General features: G+C 36.4%; 1 protein-coding gene across 6 annotated transcripts in view; it reads right to left on the bottom strand.

Moving 5' to 3' along the window:
• The window catches only part of MLH3 (mutL homolog 3), a 34,614-nt gene that overhangs the window by 10,304 nt on the left and 6,129 nt on the right, over positions 1-18,181 (bottom strand). For 4 of the 6 annotated variants that reach the window (XM_069092242.1, XM_069092241.1, XM_069092239.1 and 1 more), the window contains exons 3-6: positions 12,072-12,157; positions 10,484-10,588; positions 4,654-4,726; positions 1,195-1,302 (exon numbers count right to left, since the gene is read on the bottom strand). In XM_069092242.1, coding sequence (XP_068948343.1) covers positions 1,195-1,302; positions 4,654-4,726; positions 10,484-10,588; positions 12,072-12,157 — 372 coding nt within the window. Of the gene's footprint in view, positions 1-1,194; positions 1,303-4,653; positions 4,727-10,483; positions 10,616-12,071; positions 12,158-18,181 lie in introns of those variants that run through there. The other 2 variants (XM_069092240.1, XM_069092244.1) reach the window with 2 other exon arrangements.

Here is an 18,181-nt window from a genome sequence, read left to right on the forward strand (position 1 = left end):
TCAGCCTTTTTGCAAACTCAAAATGTAATCTAGCCTGTCCACACATTTTCATAGTAACTTGGAAATCTAAGAAATCTTCATTTTCTATACAAAAGATGCCATGTCATATACATGTAGACACCTCTTGTTTTCTATATATGTAGACAGTCAACAACGACTACTCTTTTACTGAAACAACTGAATGATGTGGGTACATATTCAGAAAGAATATGAGGTTTTCCAGTACAACTTGAGATTTTATCAGTTATTCCCAAGAGGTCACTAGATCTAGTGTAATATAGTATTATAATATAATAGTCTAGAAAACATTGCAATGTTCTCTAACTATAATACTGCAATATGTTGTCTCTTTCTTAGGCCTTCCTCTTTTTTAAAAAAGTGAAAAGTGGCATGGAAAATGTTACATTTCTATTCAATAGAATTAGCCCTCTCTACCCTTTCCTAATTCAGTCACTAGTGTTTTTCATTACTTAGCCACAAAAGTGAAGTTTTTCCTGTAATTTCATCTGTTGGGGAGCACATAGTCTGATGATGAGTAAAATGGTCCATGGTGTTTTAAAAATGAATACCAATCCTTTTGGAATTCGAGAAACCTTTGCCCAATGAACAACGCAGTGGAAGTGCCAGGCTTGGTCACCTAAACTTATGTGAGTCTTTGCTCTGAACACTGTGAATAGGGGTAGGAAACCTTAGGTACCAGTGGGCACACTTCATAAACCTCTGACCTGCCTGGATTAGGGGTCTGACTGATAGTTCTTAACTTACAGTAGAGATCACGAAAGGGCCTTTTTCAAGTTACCTACTCCCTGGGTACTTCTTGGTATGCCCCTCCTGCCCTGAGGACTTCCTCAGGACATACCATACAGAAGTCTGCTGAGAAGTTGGTCATCTCTGTTATGCCATGCCTTTTGTTGTTGTTTAGTCATTTCAGTAATGTCCAACTCCTCATGACCCCATTTTGGGGTTTTCTTGGTAAAGATACTGGAGCGGTTTGCTAATTTTTTCTCCAGTTTATTTTACAGATGAGGAAACTGAGGCAAACAGGGTTAAGTGACTTGCCCAAGGTCACGCAGCTAGTAAGCATCTGAGGCTGAATTTCAACTCAGGAAGATGAATCTTCCTGACTCCAGGCCTGGCACTCTATCCACTGTGCCCTCTAGCTGCCCTATCGTTGCTACCACAATTAAGTCTTACCACAAATGAGCTGCTCTAGGCGGATCCTCTCATGGGCAGCATGCTGATCAACCAACACAAGCAGGTTTCCACCTAGGAATATCAGATTAGGACCACTTGCCTCCCAAACTTGTTAGAATGAGAATAAAAGAGCCATTTTATATAAAGCAACAAAGGCTAATTTGAAATTTTTTCACACTAGAAATGCAAGATGAAACCAGGTTAACTAAACAGTAATAGTATATTTTTAGCCTTCCAAAATACTGAAATTGTGATAAAGATGCTAACAAAACATATTTTCAGAATCAGTATTTCCATGAGCATGGGCATTCCCTTCAGCCTTTCTATGCTCAGGATGGTTTCCATGAGGATCTCCCGCCAAAAAGCTTCTCCCCCTAGGAGCCAACCAGCTAGTGATGAGGCTCTCTGAATTCTGCCAGGCTGGTCCTTGAATGATTTTGCTGGAGCCATACTGGAAGCCTTTCCAGCTTGGCAGAGGATGTCAAAGGCGGTACTTTATTAGTATATTCTTCAAGAACCAATAGTCATGTCTATGCCATGATGCAGCTTAGGAACATCTTAATGCTTTTTTTTTTTTTTTAAGCAATTGGGGTTAAGTAACTTGCTCAAGGTTACACGGCCAGTTATTTCTGGGTGTGGTGCTGAGTGTCTGAGCCCGGGGTTCGATCTCCAGGTCGTCCCAACACTGGAACCGGTGCTCTTACTCGCTGAGCCACCTGGCCGCCCCTTAATGCTTTTTTCAAAAAGGCAATGAATTTATTTCTGATGAGAGAGTGTTGGCATCAGTACCTACTAAAGATTAAACCCTATATTTATATGCTTTATTAATTTTAATTTGATAAAATGAAGTGTCATTAAACATCACATTAAAAGAATCTGAATTGACTGTGTACAACTTTGGGACCCATGAAGATTGTGATTTTTATCTCATTTGAAGAGCATCCAAATATCTTGGCGGAGGGCCATAGGATAAAATATCTCAGGTTATATTTCTTTTTCAATGCTTAGGAAAATGAAGTAAAAAGAAAATCCCATTCTCTTTCTGTTATGATAGCAGAATTAGTCTTCCTAAATACAACAGGAACATCTGCAACCATATTCTTCAAGATGTCATCATGGTTTTGTTTTGTTTTTTTCATGAGGACTCATCATAAACATCTTGCAGTAAGGAGTAACTTTGGCTGAGGGTTACTTTTTTAGGTTAGAACTTTATTGCTCTGGCCAAGGGCCATTGCACGAATTAAAGTTTATTAGAAGCGCTTTAAAAATGAAATTCTGTTCTTGAAATTGGTTTTAGTAGATTATGTCAAACGGCTATTTGCTCTTCCTCCTACTTAAAATATGAAAGATGCTGCCTCTAGGATACCCTCGAGTCCAGGGCATGAGAGGTTAAGTCTAGGAAAGGAAGAAATTTTTTTGTACTAGAGACCAAAGAGAGGGTTGGCCCCCAGTGCTGTAATTTAAACTCCTTTGAGGACAAGAATTGCAGCTGGTTGTGATGAATACTGTACATCCTGTGCTGGGCAAAACAACTGAATAAATAATAAACTATGAGGCAATAACATCAAATATGAAACTGAAGAGTAAGGGATACTATGAAATCAGGACCACACCCACCCCTGGCCTATCTAGAGGGATGTTTATTCCTTGTTCTGTTTATAGTATTCCTTTCATTTTTCATTTCTTAGATATAAAAGGAGATGGGACAGTGACCCTATTTATATCAGAAACCATATATATTTTTATAACACTTGTCTTCTGGGGCTTCATAACTAAATAATTGTACTTAACCGTAACTAAAACAAGGAACGTAAAGTGTCAAGCTAGAGGTACTCAGTTATCTGTAATTTAGAACAACAATTTGTTTCGCCATATGACAAAATATAAGTACAAATGCCAAAAGTAAAGAAAGTAAGTTACAAGTTTTGTACATATTTCTGTATTCACAGAACTAAAATTATTTGTAAATAAAAAAATCCAGGACAGTGGAAAAACTTTTGGGATTCTGACTTTTAAAAAAACCAGTTATCTTGGCATATTCTAATTTAATCCAGTATGTATTATGAAGTCTAAAGAAAAGTTTAACATCGTCCTTTTCTCAATAGGTCCAAAACAAAACTCATTCATTATCTTCCCACCAAACCCTGTCCTCTCCTCCACTGTACCAGCACTGTCAAGGGTACCACTATCTTCCCAGATACTCAGGCTCCCAATCTTGTGTCATCTTCTTGATGCACAATCGGCCCCATATATCCAATTTGTGGTCAAGTCTTCTCATCTCTATCCTTACAACGTATCTCATACATAGGCTCTTTTCTCTACACATACAGCTGCCATCCTGTTTCAGGCCCTCATCATGTTATACCTACAATAGCTTCCTGGTTGATCTTCTTGCCCTAATTCTCTTCCCACTGCGATTTATCCTCCACTAAGCTTCCAAACTGATTTCCCTAAAGTTTAGGTCTGACCACATCATCTCCCTACTCAATAAATTCCAGTGGCTCCCTATGATCCCTAAGATCAAACAGAAAATGCTGTTTGGCACTTAAAGCCCTTCACAACCTGAAACTTTATCATCTTTCACATCTTTATTCTTTATTTCCCTCAACGTACTCTATGATTCAGCTACTCTTGCTTATTTACTGTTCCTCATACATGATATTCCATCTCCCAAGATATCATAAGGATTTATTTTTTTCCAATGGTAGTAGTGAGGATAGAAAATAAAAGCTGGTGAAATTGAAAAAAAATATTAAATGAAAAAGGAGTTGTAGACTCTAGTTTTTTAAAAAAAGAATGAATAACAATTATAACTTCCCAAATTAATGCATTTTCATTGGCAGTCCACTGACTCCACTTGCCTATATTTTATGGAGAATAGAATTACTTTTCCCTTGCTCTATTGATGAACACTGGGATTATTAAGTAAATTAATTCTGTAAACAAGATTGGAGGGTATATATTTAAGATGCTAAAGAGAAGAACATTTTTCTATATCAAAGGTTCTTATCATGGTAGTGTGAACTTGCTTTTTAAATGTTTTGATAACTGTATTTCAATATGACTGATTTCCTTTGTAACCCTTTGTTTTATTCATTTAAAAACATCATTCTGATACACAGGCCATAGGCTTCACCAGAATGCTTAAGGGGTCTGTAATTCCAAATGGTAAAGAATTCCTGGTTTAAAAGTGGACTGATATTTGATATATTATTTATCATTTCTAATTGTTCATCAGAACAGATCCAAAGGAATTATATACCATATATGTACTTGTAACAACTATATTTTGAAATAGTCTATATTTTAAAATTTTCATAATTTTGATCATTCTTCTCCCTCTCGGTTGGTTTAAAAAAGCAATAGTTAATTGTATATTGAAAATTTCCTTAAATAAGGCAATGCATCTCTTAACTGAAGGTCAGTAGAGTATTAATCAAGGACAGGCTCTATTCTTACCTGCCTCACCATTCTCTTCCCGTTTTGTACTCATTAAACAGGCAATAAACTTATTATCCACTTGCTGGAGAACCTGTCGGATATTCAAATGAACAGCACAACAATGAATATAGGCTTACAAAGGACTTGGAAACTGTAACAACAGATTTAATATCAATACATCTTTCTATTAAAAAAAAATCAAGTTAGTGTTATGGTACTGGTTGAAATCTAGACCACTCCTCTAAAATGAGATTGATTTCAAAGGAAAATAAAGTGTGTGTATGTGTGTGTGTGTATAAACATGTATCACACACATACATACAGATAGATAACCCTGAGGTATAACACCAGCCCAATCTGGGGGAGAAAGATGGTCTATATTTGGAGGACAACTATATATCTCACTGACACTCAGTGATGCTCTGGTCTTCTTTCCTAACCTTATGTCTCACTACTCCACTACATGTTTGCAAGAATGCAGCAACCAAACCAGACCAGCTCCTGAATACCTTTACCCCTGCACCAAAGCTCATGTTCTTCTCTTCTCTCAGAGTGTTTTCTCCTCACAGTTCTACTTGTTGAATCCTACCAACCTTTCAAGATCTAGTTCCATCGAGCTCCTCCATGAAAACTTCCTTCCTTGACTGAAAAGGATTTCTCCTTCTTCTCCCCCAATTCACTTAGTTTATACCTCTTTTTATGGCATATACCACATATTCTTCCTTATACTATAGCTATTGTTTTTTTAACTTGCGCTATCCCTCCTACTAGATTAATTGTAAAGTCCTGGAGGTTAAGGGTTGTATCTAAGTCAACTTTCTAACATTTACAGCATGTTATAAGTATCTTGAGCTAGTACTCAAAAAAATTTACTTGAAATTAATATATACAAATATATTTAGGAGAGAAAAAGTTCTTTAAAAATGTACAGAATTTAATCATAATATTAAGTTTATAAAAGTTTTAAAACCCAAGTTGACAGATTAAAATGAAGCGTGATAAGACACAGAATTAGGGCTGACGTGTTGGTGTAGTCATTGGGAAAATAAAAATGTTGGAGTCACAGGGAGTGACAGATATGTAGAGAGAAAAAACAAGGAAGATATAGAAAAACAGGGTAAAAAGACATGATCATGGTTGAGAGACAGTATGTCATAGTGTTGGACTTGGAATCACAAAGACCTGTAATTCAAATTCCGTACTGCCCCTTGTTGAGGGCAAATCATTCAACCTCTTAAACCCACTTAACCTCTCAGTTTCCTCATCAGTGAAATGGGAATAATAATATCTATAGTAACTATCTCACAAATGAGATATTTATAAAGATTAAATAGATTATATGAAAATGAAAAGCTTCTGCACAAGCAAAATTAATGCATCTATGATAAGAAGGGAAGTGGATGAATGGGAAAAAAATCTTTGTATCAAATTTCTCAGTTAAGAGTTTGGTAGGGGTAGGATTTGAATTCAGGACTTCCTGATTCCAGGTCCAGCACTCTATGTACTTACTGGGCCATCAAGATACCTCAAATAATAAGAGAAATAATAAGGTAAAGAACACAGGGAGAAATTTAGGTAATGTAAAAACAAAAGCTATTAATATAATTTTAGTTATTAAAAAAATTTTCATCCCTTAACCCATAGCTGTGAAAGGCATATGATCTGTTTCTCTTTTAACTTTTCTACTATGTGATGTTTAATATTCAGGCCACATATCCACTTTGAAGCTATTGTGGAATATGGTATAAGATGTGAATGATGTGAATGTGATTTCTTCCAGACTGATTGCTTTCTAGTTTCCCCAGCAATTATTATAATAGAGAATCTCACATTTTTTTTAATGCTCTCTGCTGCCAGCTTGGGCCAATAAAATCCATTCCATTCTAAGTCTAGGGTCCTAGCTTGACCTGTGTGTGTGAAGTTGCTGTGTACAGCTTTCCCAGCTGTGGTGTGGTGTTCTCTGTGGTCTGCCTGTTGGTACTAAGCACGGGATCAGGGACAGTCCAGCCCAGTGTCCTGCTACAAAACTCCAGCATCTGCCCTTGTCTTAAGAGGAGGCCACCTGCAGGGGCCCCGAGACCTTTGGATTCACTGCTTGCTTCCTGGCTTTGGACCATTTCTTGCAATCTTCTCCATGGGTAGTTGAGGCAGTCCAGTTCACATATGCTGCTGTCATACTGCCTGGTGGGAATCCCAGTCTCACAGCTTGACTGCCATTGGCTTGTAGTCTAGCTCCCTGGGTGTCACAAATAGCCTTCATCTCTTCCCATTAGGAATCTCTACAGCTTCAGTATCATATGGCCTTCAAGATAAGGCATCTGCATCCTTCCCTGGCTGGTAATGAATACTGAATTTATAGTGTGTCGCTACTCATCTCCGGTAAGAAACATCTAACTTGACACTGTCTGGAATAAAAGCCAGGGGACTATAGTCAGTCCACACCTGCAACTTGGCTCTATATCCATAATCTTTGAACTTCCCAATTTATCCTGTATGTATTTTGCTGTACATAGGTGTTAGCACACTATCTCCCCTATTAGATTGTGAGCTCTCTGAGGGCAGGGGCTCTTTCTGACAGTCTTCATATCCCCAGAGCTTAGTTCGTTGCCTGGCCCTTAGGAGGTGTTAACATATGCTTGTTGACTTGACTTCTTTATGACAGCTCACTTCCAAATCTTGTAAGGGTAACAATATTCTTGTTGCTTAGTCTCTGCAGGCAGACGCAACTTATTTCTAGAGAAAATGTCCCTCTTGATATAAGACAGCCCTTAAGCCCTCCAGGCAAGTATCTATTTGTATGCTGGACAAAGAGCTTGTTTGTATTTGAATAGGCAAATACTGGTACATGTATGAAACAGCAGACTTTGTAAACCTTGTACAAGTAAACTTGCAAACTCTTGTTCACATCTGTCTGTCCAAAGATCTCCAAAAGGTAACTGCTCCTTTCATCATGGATGGCCCCTCAGAGTTCTTTTAATTTTATTTCTCCAATTTTTAGTGATTTAGATACTTTTTTTCATAGGCTATTGACAGCTTGGATTTCTTCCTCTGAAAACTGCCTGTTCATATCCTTTGACCACATATCAATTGGGGAATGACTCTTATTCTTATAAATTTCAATCAGTTAGAAACAAGGTTTTTATCTGAGAAACTTGTTGCAAAGATTTTTTTTCCCCATTTACTTGCTTCTCTCATTTTAATTGCATTTTTCTTATTTGTGCAAAAACTTTTTAATTTTATGCAATGAAAATTTTCCAGTTTTCTGTGTTCTTCTTTGTCTCTTAATAGGTAATGAACTCTTCCTATATCTGTAGATCTGACAGACAATTTCTTTCTTGTGCCTCTAAATTATTATGCCACAATAATGTATTTTGCAAATAATGAGTTCTTTTTTTTTTTAAGCAATTGGGGTTAAGTAACTTGCTCAAGGTTACACAGCCAGGTGTTTCTGGGTGGGTGCTAAGTGTCTGAGCCCAGATTCAATACCCAGGTCATCCTGACACTGGGGCCAGTGATCTTACTCTCTGTGCTACCTGGCCGCCCCCAAATAATGAGTTCTTGACCCAACAGCTAGGATCTCTGGGTTTATCAAATACTAGACTACTGGGCCTGTTTGATTCTGTATATTGTATAACTAATCTGCTCTCTGATCAATCTCTCCATTTCATAACCAGAACCAGATTGTTTTGATGATTACTGCTCTTTAGCAGAGTTTGGGAAATGGCATGTTACATCCTCAGTCTTCACTACCACTTCTATGTAAGGTCTTATGAGTCCAGGTAGAATTCACCCACAAATAATTAGTTAGAAAGGAATGCTCACTATTTTGGGGGCCCAGGGCAACCTTTTATTGTTGGACTCATCTTCTTTTTACTAATGTTGGTACTACGTATAAACCTTGGTTTCTGCAACACCAAAGCTGCATTTTCTTCACAAGTTGTAATAGAAAGTAGATGTGTCCCTCCCTTCAGAACCTTTATTCCTTAGTGTTATAATCTCCAGGTAGCATGGTTTTGTCCGTGGTTCTATCTCTTGTCAGAGTTCTGTGGTTTTCAGGGCATGAAACTGCATTCACAATGTAGCTTCTTTGCCTTATTTTCTTGGCCTATACATGAGAGGGATACTTCAGAGTTAGCTGAGGTTTGGCCTTCCTGGTGACAATCCTTCTTTATAGCTGAACACTTGTTGCATGACTTATGTACTATGTTCATCAACTGGCAGAACTGTGGTCAACTCCACTGTGTCTCAAACATGGTGGGGGCCATGTGCACACCCAGGCTGTCCACCATACCTCTCCTCGCCTCCTGCAGTACAACCATATCCTCATCCTCAGGTACCTCCACTGCTTTGCATTTCAGTCTCTATTCAAATCACAAACTCAGTTGTTTTTTTCTCCTTTGTGATGAACTGTACAATGACTGACTGTGACACATGCTTCTTGTTGGAGTCTTACGATCATCTAATTGACTCTCCAGGCTTTGTACGTATTCTCGTCATGTGATGTCAGGCTGTCTGGCCTCTGCCCCTCTACCAGTCTCTATGCTTCTCCATAAAGTTTGTTATCAACATCTCCCTCTTCTCTAAGTCAGAGGCCTGACACTTGTGCATTGAGTTGATCATAGACCTCAGTTTTCCAGCTTAAGATATTCCTCCACAGTCTCTCGTCCAGGATGTATTTTCCTGTCCAACTTTGGGAATTTAGATTTAGCCCAATCTAAAGGTAGGGCCATAGGGGACCTAGCCCTGGTCCTGTTCTTAGGTAAGCTGTCTTTTCTGATTTGATTACTATCTTTAATACCTTTGCCATCAGCCCCTCTTTGCTCATTTAAGACCTCTACTCTCCTGACCAACTACTCAGTCAGAGTTACAGTACGCAGTACTGGCTTCCAAGTACTACTTTTTACTGTCAGTATATCTTGCACTTTTGAAATACCTAAAAGTTCGGGTAATTCATAGAGAGCTGACTGAGTTATCTCTTTGGCTCTAACCTTGATATTTTCTTCCTAATACTTTGACTTTTTAAAATGTCTTAATAATGTCCTTATTTTTCATTTATATGTTCCCTCCTAAAATCAGATAACCCCTATGAATTTCTAATTTAAAGGTGCCATTATAACCTCCATTTTACAGTTGAGGAAACTGAGGCAAGCAGCAGTTAAGTGATTTGCCCAGGGTCACATGCCTAGTAAGTATCTAAGGCTGGATTTGAACTCAGATCTCCCTGACTCCATGTCCAGTGCTCTATCTGCTCTACCACTCAGCTTCCTCCAGACAATTTCCCACTGTTATTGGAACTGTCAACAAGATAGTTTGTTGATTCTTAAATATCTCACAACAAGCAAGTGCATGCTCCTGTACAAAAATCTCTTAGCCCTTGAAAACTAGGGTCTTTGTAGAGGGGTGGAACACTGCATGGAAAGACAGACTTTTTTGATTATATTAGTTAGTTTGGCTAAACTTTTTCTTCTTTTTTCTTCATTATTAAAAGGGATGGCTCTGTGGAAGAGGTTTGAGAGGGAGATATACATTAGGAAATGTAGGTGATAACAAAAATATTAGATATCAGTAAAATGAATTTTTTTTGAAAAAGAGAAAATGTGGGTCAGAACATACAACTCATCCCTCTAGGATCTTCCAGATTCCTAAACAAATTATTTTCTTCACAACATAAACAATGTCTCTTTGATTTTTTTGCCTTCTCCCCTTCTGTGGTAAAAATTATAGGAAGACAATGATAATTTAATACTCTTAAGTACTTTGTATCTTTAATAAACATAATTTGCTTAAAATTCGGCAGCTAATTTGGGCACCGTATGTCCTTTTTATTAAGCTTCAACCTGTCTTTTACCTGCATCGAATGAACCATCTCTTTGGTAAAACAATAGGGATACAAGATGTTGTGAATTTTCACTGTTAGACTCTCAGCCTGTTCAATCCTCACATCAAGAGCAACCTATAAAGAAAACCACAAACAACATTCCTTAAATCTAAATTTTTCTATCTGTCCATATTGCCTTTTCCTGAAGGTTTGCAACATGCTTTTAAATGCACCTATAGGTAATAAGAATGAATGTAGAGAATTAACAGAAATGTAAAAGAATCTATAAATTATAATTTTCTTTAAAAAAACCCCCACCAAATTTCTTGTTTTAAGTAAAATCCTTTTTGAAAATTTCTGATGAAAGTGATGCTGTCATCAACTTTACCTAACAACTACTGAATAGCCAGTAATCAATTATTGGGCTACTACTTATCATAATCATCATCATCACTGTCAATGAAAATTTATTGTGCTTATTATGTGGTAGGTGCTAAGTACTGAGAATACAAAGAAATGCAATAACAATTCCTGCCCAGAAGGAGCTCACATCCTAATGGGGAAGACAACATACAAACACCTACCTAAATACATACAAGATATGTGCCATGTCAATAAAAGCTAATCTTAGAGGCAAGGTACTAGCAAAGGGAGTGGGGATGGAATGGGATGTGTGAAGCATAAGTGTGAAAGGCCTCTTGTGAAAGATAAGATTTAAACTAAATCTTGAGAAAACCGGGCAATCCAGGAGGCAGATGTGAGGAGTGAAAGCTTTCCAGACATGGTAGACAGCCAGCATGAAATCATGGTGTGAAGAGATGGAGTATCATGTACACAGAATAACAAGAAGGCCGTCATCAGTGGATTGTGGGAAAAAACGTAAAATAACCGGAAAGGTAAGAAGGGACTTGGTTATGAAGGACTTTAAAAGCCAAGTAGAAGATTTTGCATTTGATCCTGGAGTACTAAGAACCCACTGGAGAGTTCTGAGTAGGGGTGGGAGGGATGCATTTACCCTTTAGGAAGATCACTTTGGTAGCTCACAAAGTAGGTTCTGCTGATACATACATTTCAGAGAAAATATACTGCCCAACCAGAATGACAAGCTATTCCATCATTAGAAGATGTGCTCATTTATCTAATGATACTGATTTTTACTACTGTTATGTGATAGTGGAAAAAATACCAAGTCTAGAGTCAGACGACTTTGAGGCAAGTCTCACCTGTGAAATGGGCCATCTTTATGACTTTGGTAAGTCTGTGCACCTCTTTCCTCATCAATAAAATGAGGACTTTCAATGAGATGTCTCTTTCAGCCCTATGTCTATGATCCTATGATTGTATGGAGTTCTGACAACACTTGAGGGCACGGACAATTTTGGTCCATGCACTTGTTACATAAGAGATTTGCCCATAAAGTCAAAGATGTCAAAATGTTATCAATTTTAATGCCTTCTCCCTCCAAAGATGACATTTCACTTTCCAAATATATCAGGAATATTGCCAATTTCCATTACTGAGTCATCTGAAAATTAGTTTAGTCATTCATGTCCTGACTCCAAGCCTAAATAAAGTTCAGACCCTAAAATCAGCAAAAGAATAAGTGTTATAGACTTACCTCTGGATATCGGGCAAACACTGGATTTTCCCATTCTGAGAACAAAGTTTGGAGAGAATCAGTACTGATAGCTTCATCCACAGTATCTTAGATAAAAGAAAAAATGTAAAGTTAGTTTTGGAGGCAAGGAAAATGTCAATCTTCTATTTTTTGTGGCTCTGAAATGAAAGTTACATATTCAGTTACCATGTTCTACAATTTTTCAGTATAAATGTTCCCTCTAAATGATCCCAACATGTTCATATTTAAAAGGGTTGATGGAAGTATCTTCTGACTTTATAGTTATAACTTCAGACCAAACACAAAATGAAAAATGAAAAAACATGGATCAAAGTATCAGTCTTATTCCCTTTATGAAAAACATTTTTGAAAATGAGGTAGGGGACGGAAAGAAATAGGAAATGAAAATTAAACAAAAATAAAAACAAAGTCTATAGCTTCTTTCTAATATAAGAATTTTGCTTAAGTTAAAACATGTGCTGCATTTCCAATCTCTGACATCAAAAGAGGGATAATTTCCCAAATCATAAGGTACCTTAGACCATGTAACTGACCCTGGGGTCTGAAAAAGTAATTTTTGATCTAAAATGCATAAGCTGAATCATTTAGTTTTGAGGTTAAACAGGACCTTAGGGAATTTCTGGTTCAAGTCAGTCACAGCTGGCTCTGCTCAGGAACATTAACACATTTTTGTTTTGTTTTGTGAGTTAGGTGTGTGTTCCAACAATCTGACTCTACCTCTGTATTCCTGTCTCATCATGGTCCTTTCTTCTCTAGTTCTATGAAGGAAGGGCAGGACAAGCTTGCTTCTAAATGGATGGCAACAAATGAAATTTCATAGGAAGGCATAGGAGACACATAGGAAATCTCATTAATTAATTAAATTAATCTCATTAATATGGAGAATAGTCCCCAATAGCTAATGAAAGTTTTTATTCCACATGAAATTGTCATGGCTAAAATGTTTGCTAATTAAATAAAATGTTGTTGAAAATTTCATTCGTTCCATTTCTTGAAAATATGCAGAGTTGGAGATTGCCTATGTGTCCAGACTCTAGGGAACCGTGTATACTCACTGACTAGTAAGTACATCAATTGCACGTGGTCGTCTGCATGTTACCTCTTCCTCTCTATGCCCTTCAGCTCCTCATCAGGCTGTGAGTTCTTTGAGGACAAGGATTACCTTTTCCTTTTCTTTGTATCCCCAGCACTTATCATTTGTGCCTGGCACATGGCAGATAAATGCGGATTAATTAGTAAATATTCATAGAATCACAGGATTCCAGAGTTGAAAAGAACATGAATGACCAGTTCTTTGGGTGATACAAAGACTTAAGACATGGTCTTGGACTTGAAAGGGCTTACAATCTAGTTGAGGTACTATATTTAAATATTTTATATATTAATTGAATAATATGTACACAACTTGTACAGTTGTTGCATGTTGTCTCCCCTCTCCCCCTTCTCCATTAGCCTGAACTCTTTGAGGGAATTCTATATATATGAGAGAGAGAGAGAGAGAGACAGAGAGAGAGAGAGAGAGAGAGACAGAGAGAGACAGAGAGAGACAGAGAGACAGAGAGATTTAACTAAAAATGCAAGGTTCTATAGGAGAGATATAATAAATGAGAAATGAATTCAAGAGACCATAGAAATTACCATGAGCTTAAAGTTTGAAATTTATCCTATGGATAATGTAGAGCTGTTGATAGTTCTTCAGGAAGGGAGTGAAGTGGTGAAGAAATGTCTGAGGAAGATTAATCTAGCAGAGGTATGAAGAATGAATGGGAGACTGAAGGTAAGGAGACCAATTAGGAGAATACTGTAATAGTTCTGGTGTTCTGACTTAAACTAGGGACATACAAGTGGTAAGAAGGAAGACATTTTGAAGTAAGAACGGACAGAATTGGGTAACTGTATTATTCCCTAATATTAATACCACAATTTCACTTGCCTATAGTAAATGTTTCACCTTTTCAGCTCTTTTTACTTTATCTCTTTCATCTTGGTACAGCAGGGTCTTTCAGCAGTTAAAAAGCATACATATTTCTAAATGGTAATTTTCCCTGTCAGTTGAAATTGTTCAGAATAATTCCTTCCTAAAAATCTGTTTGAATACTCAACAAATTTTATTTTTCATCAGGAATCCATGAGTTGACATGACCTTTAAAGTTCATTACAAGGTTGACTGGTCTAGAAGTTATGTAAGTTTTGAACATCAAGATTAATTTTACAGGAGCAGATGTTTACCCTGGTTATAACAGCCAGGATTTTCCCTCTTTATTAACAACGGCTGCATGGGGTTTTGTGTTGCAGTTATTTTTTTGGCACCATACCATAAGCAAATGCATTTCAATAATATGTACTGACGTAATTTATGAAATGCTTTGAGTTTGATCACACAGTAAACATGCTACATAAATTAGGACATCTAACTATATGTACTGAAAAGGTCATAGGTCCCAATGAGCAAACCTATATTCTCAGGAGCATTATTAATAGAAAAGATTTCCCCCATAAAAGCGATTCATTGTTTGTAGCAAAATACCAAGTTATGTATTGGAAAGTAATGGTCTTATCCAACATTAAGCACCTTATAGCCTCCTAAAAAAATTAATAATTCATTTGTATTTAGTAGAAACTTTTTAATATGTACATTGTTTTAATACTTATCCTTCCAGTACAAATTTGGTGTTACTGCCAGATGGAAATCTGCTTTACCATTTCCTAACATCTGGGTCTCAATGTACTGCCAAAATACTGTCACTTTTAATCTTAACTGAAAATTGAGAACTCAGAGTCCTAAGCTTCACTCTACTGTTTTTCTCACAGTGTCATCAATAAGGCACCTTAAAACCTTTCAGAAAAACAGCAACCAAATATGTAAAGAAGTTATGTACAGTTACTATTATAAAATGCTTCTGAAAAGGCTGTCATAGAAATACATACTATATCAGAGTCCAAATATCAAGTTTTTTCATCTTCTAGAAATGAAGTTTTATTTACTAAAAAACAGAGAGAGAACAATAGGATATGACTAAAATTTGCATGATATAGCATAGAGCATGACAAAGCATTGACCTTGAAATCAGGATATGAGTTTGAAACTTGCTTCAAACACTTACTAAAAATATTTTTACCTTGGGGAAGTCCCTTAACTGCTCTATTCTTTCTCCTTATTTATACAATAGAAATTATAATACCATCTACCTCACAGAGTTGTTCAAAAAATCAAAAGTGGGGGCAGCTAGGTGGTGCAGAGAATACAGCACCAGCCCTGGAGTCAGGAGGACCTGAGTTCAAATTTAGACTTACTACCTATGTGACCATGGGAGAGTCACTTAACCCTAACTGCCTTGCATTCCCGCCTCAAAAATAGAAAAACGAACAATTAATCCTAATACTGTATAAACTATTGGAAAAAATAGGTAAAGAGTAAGTCCTACCAAATATCTTTTATGTCACAAATGTGGTTTGGACACCCAAACCAGGAAGATCAAAAACAAAGAAAAAACTATAGAAATACTTCCTTAATGAATATTGATACAAAAAATTTAAATAGAATATTAGCAAAGAGATTACAGCAATATATCACAAAGATCATATACTATGGCCAGATAGGATTTATACCAGGGATGCAGGGTTAGTGCAAGATGAGGAAAATTATTAGCATAATTGACCATATCAAAAATAAAAACAATAAAAATCATAGGATTAGCTCAATAGATTAAAAAAAGCCTTTGACAAAATATAACACCCATTCCTATTAAAAACACTAAAAAGCATAGGAATTAAAGGAGTTTTTCTTAAAATGATAAGTAGTATCTAAACCAAGAACAAGCATTGTCTATAATGGGGAAAAGCTTGAAGCCTTCCATATAAAATTAGGAGTGAAACAAGGAGGTCCATTATCACAACTATTTATTATTCAATATTGTACTAGAAATGCTAGCAATAAGAAAAGAAGAAGAAACTGAAGGAATAAAAATAGGCAAAGAGGAAATAAAACTATCACTTTTTGGAGATGATATGATGGTTTACTTAGAAAACCCTAGAGAATCAATTAAAAAAACAACTGAAACAAGTAATTAATTTAATTAAAACAATTAATTAAATTAAAACAATTAATTTAATTAGACAATTCAGCAAAGTTGCAGGATATAAAATAGGCCCACATGAATCATTAGCATTTTTATATACTACCAACAAAACCCAGGAAAAGATAGAGAAATTCAATTTTTTAAAAAATACAGATAATATAAAATATCTGGGCATCTACCCCCTGAGACAAAATTATATGAATACAATTGCCAAATACTTTTCACACAAATAAAGAGATCTAAACAATTGGAGAAATATTAATTGCTCACGGTTAGGCTGAGCTAATATAATAAAAATGACAATTCTACCTAAGTTAATTTTCTTAACCAAATCAAATTCCAAAAGAATTATTTTATAGAGCTTAAAAAAATTTTAACAGGGCAGCCAGGTGGTGCAGTGAGTAAGAGTGTTGGCCCTGGAGTCGGGAGACCCGGGATTGGTTCTGGCCTCAGATATGTGGCACCCACACAAAATAGCTGGCCATGTAACCTTGAGCAAGTTACTTGACCCCAATTGCTTAAAAAAAAAATTGTAACAAAATTCATCTAGAAGACCAAAAGGTGAAGAATATCAAGGGAATTCAATGCAAAAAATGTTAAGGATGGCAGCCTAGCAATTCCAGATTTCAAACTATATTACAAAATGGTAATCATCAAACAATCTGATACTGGCTAAGAAATAGAATGATGGATCATTGTGACAGATTATGTATACAATAGACAGTAGTACATGACTATAGTAATCTAGTGTTTGATAAACCCCCAAATCCAAGCTTTGGGGGTAAGAATTCTACATATGACAAAAATTTCTGGAAAAACTGGAAAGAAGTTTGGCAGAAAGTGGGCATGAGCCCACATCTCATACTCATACCAAGATAAAATCAAAATGGTTAATTGATTTTAGACATAAAGGGTAAAGCCTAAGAAAATTAGGGGAGCATGGAAAAATGTACCTGTCGAATCTATGGATAAGAGGTAAGAGTTTGTGATTAAACAAGAGATAGAGAGGATTATGGGAAGTAAAATAGATAATTTTGATTATATGAAATATAAAAGTTTTTACACAAACAAAATTAAGGCAGCCAAAATTAGAAGGAACAAAGGAAATTGAGAAAAAAAGTTTTTTTTAAACAAGTTTCTCTAATAAAGACTCATTTCTCAAAGTTAGGGAAATGAGTCAAGTCTGTAAAAATAAGAACCATTCCCCCATTGATAAAAGTTCAAAGGACCTGCAAAACCAGGCAGTTTTCAGAAAAATCCAAAGCTACTGATGTTATTGTTATTGTTCAATCGTTTCAGTCATGTCCAACTCTTTGTGATCCCATTTGGGGTCTTGTTGGCAAAGATACTGGAATGGTTTACCACCTCCTTCTCCAGCTCATTTTATAGATAAGCAACTGAAGCAAACAGGGTTAAATGACTTGCCCAAAGTCATATAGTAAGTGTCTGAGGGCACATTTGAACTCAGGTTTTCCTGACTCTAGGCCCAGTGCTCTATTCACTCTGCCACCTAGCTTCCTCAAAATTATCAATAATCACATGAAAAAATGCTCTAGATCACTACAGATAAGAGAAATGCAACTTAAAACAACTCTAACATACCACCTCACATCTATCAGATCAGATAATATGACAGAAAAGGAAAATGATAAATGCTGGAAGGGGTGTGGAAAAATTGGGACACTAATTCAGTATTGATGGACTGTGAACTAGTCTAACCATTCTGGAGAACAATTTGGAACTACACCCAAAGTTCTATAAAACTGTCTATGCCCTTTGACCTTAGCAATACCACTACTGGATCTGTATCCCAAAGAGATCAAAGAAAAGGGAAAAGGACCTATCTGTACAAAAAAAAAATAGCAGTTGTTTTTGCAGTGGTGAAGAATTGGAAATTAAGGGGATACCCATCAACTGGAGAATAGTCGAACAAATTGTGGTATATGATTGTGACAGAAAACTATTGTGCTATAAGAAATGATGAGCAGGATGGCTTCAGAACTTATGCCA

Source organism: Petaurus breviceps, unplaced genomic scaffold, assembly GCF_028583685.1.
Source record: "Petaurus breviceps papuanus isolate PSGF00001 unplaced genomic scaffold, PetGlider_PUasm1.0 189, whole genome shotgun sequence".
NCBI classification, from domain to species: domain Eukaryota; kingdom Metazoa; phylum Chordata; class Mammalia; order Diprotodontia; family Petauridae; genus Petaurus; species Petaurus breviceps.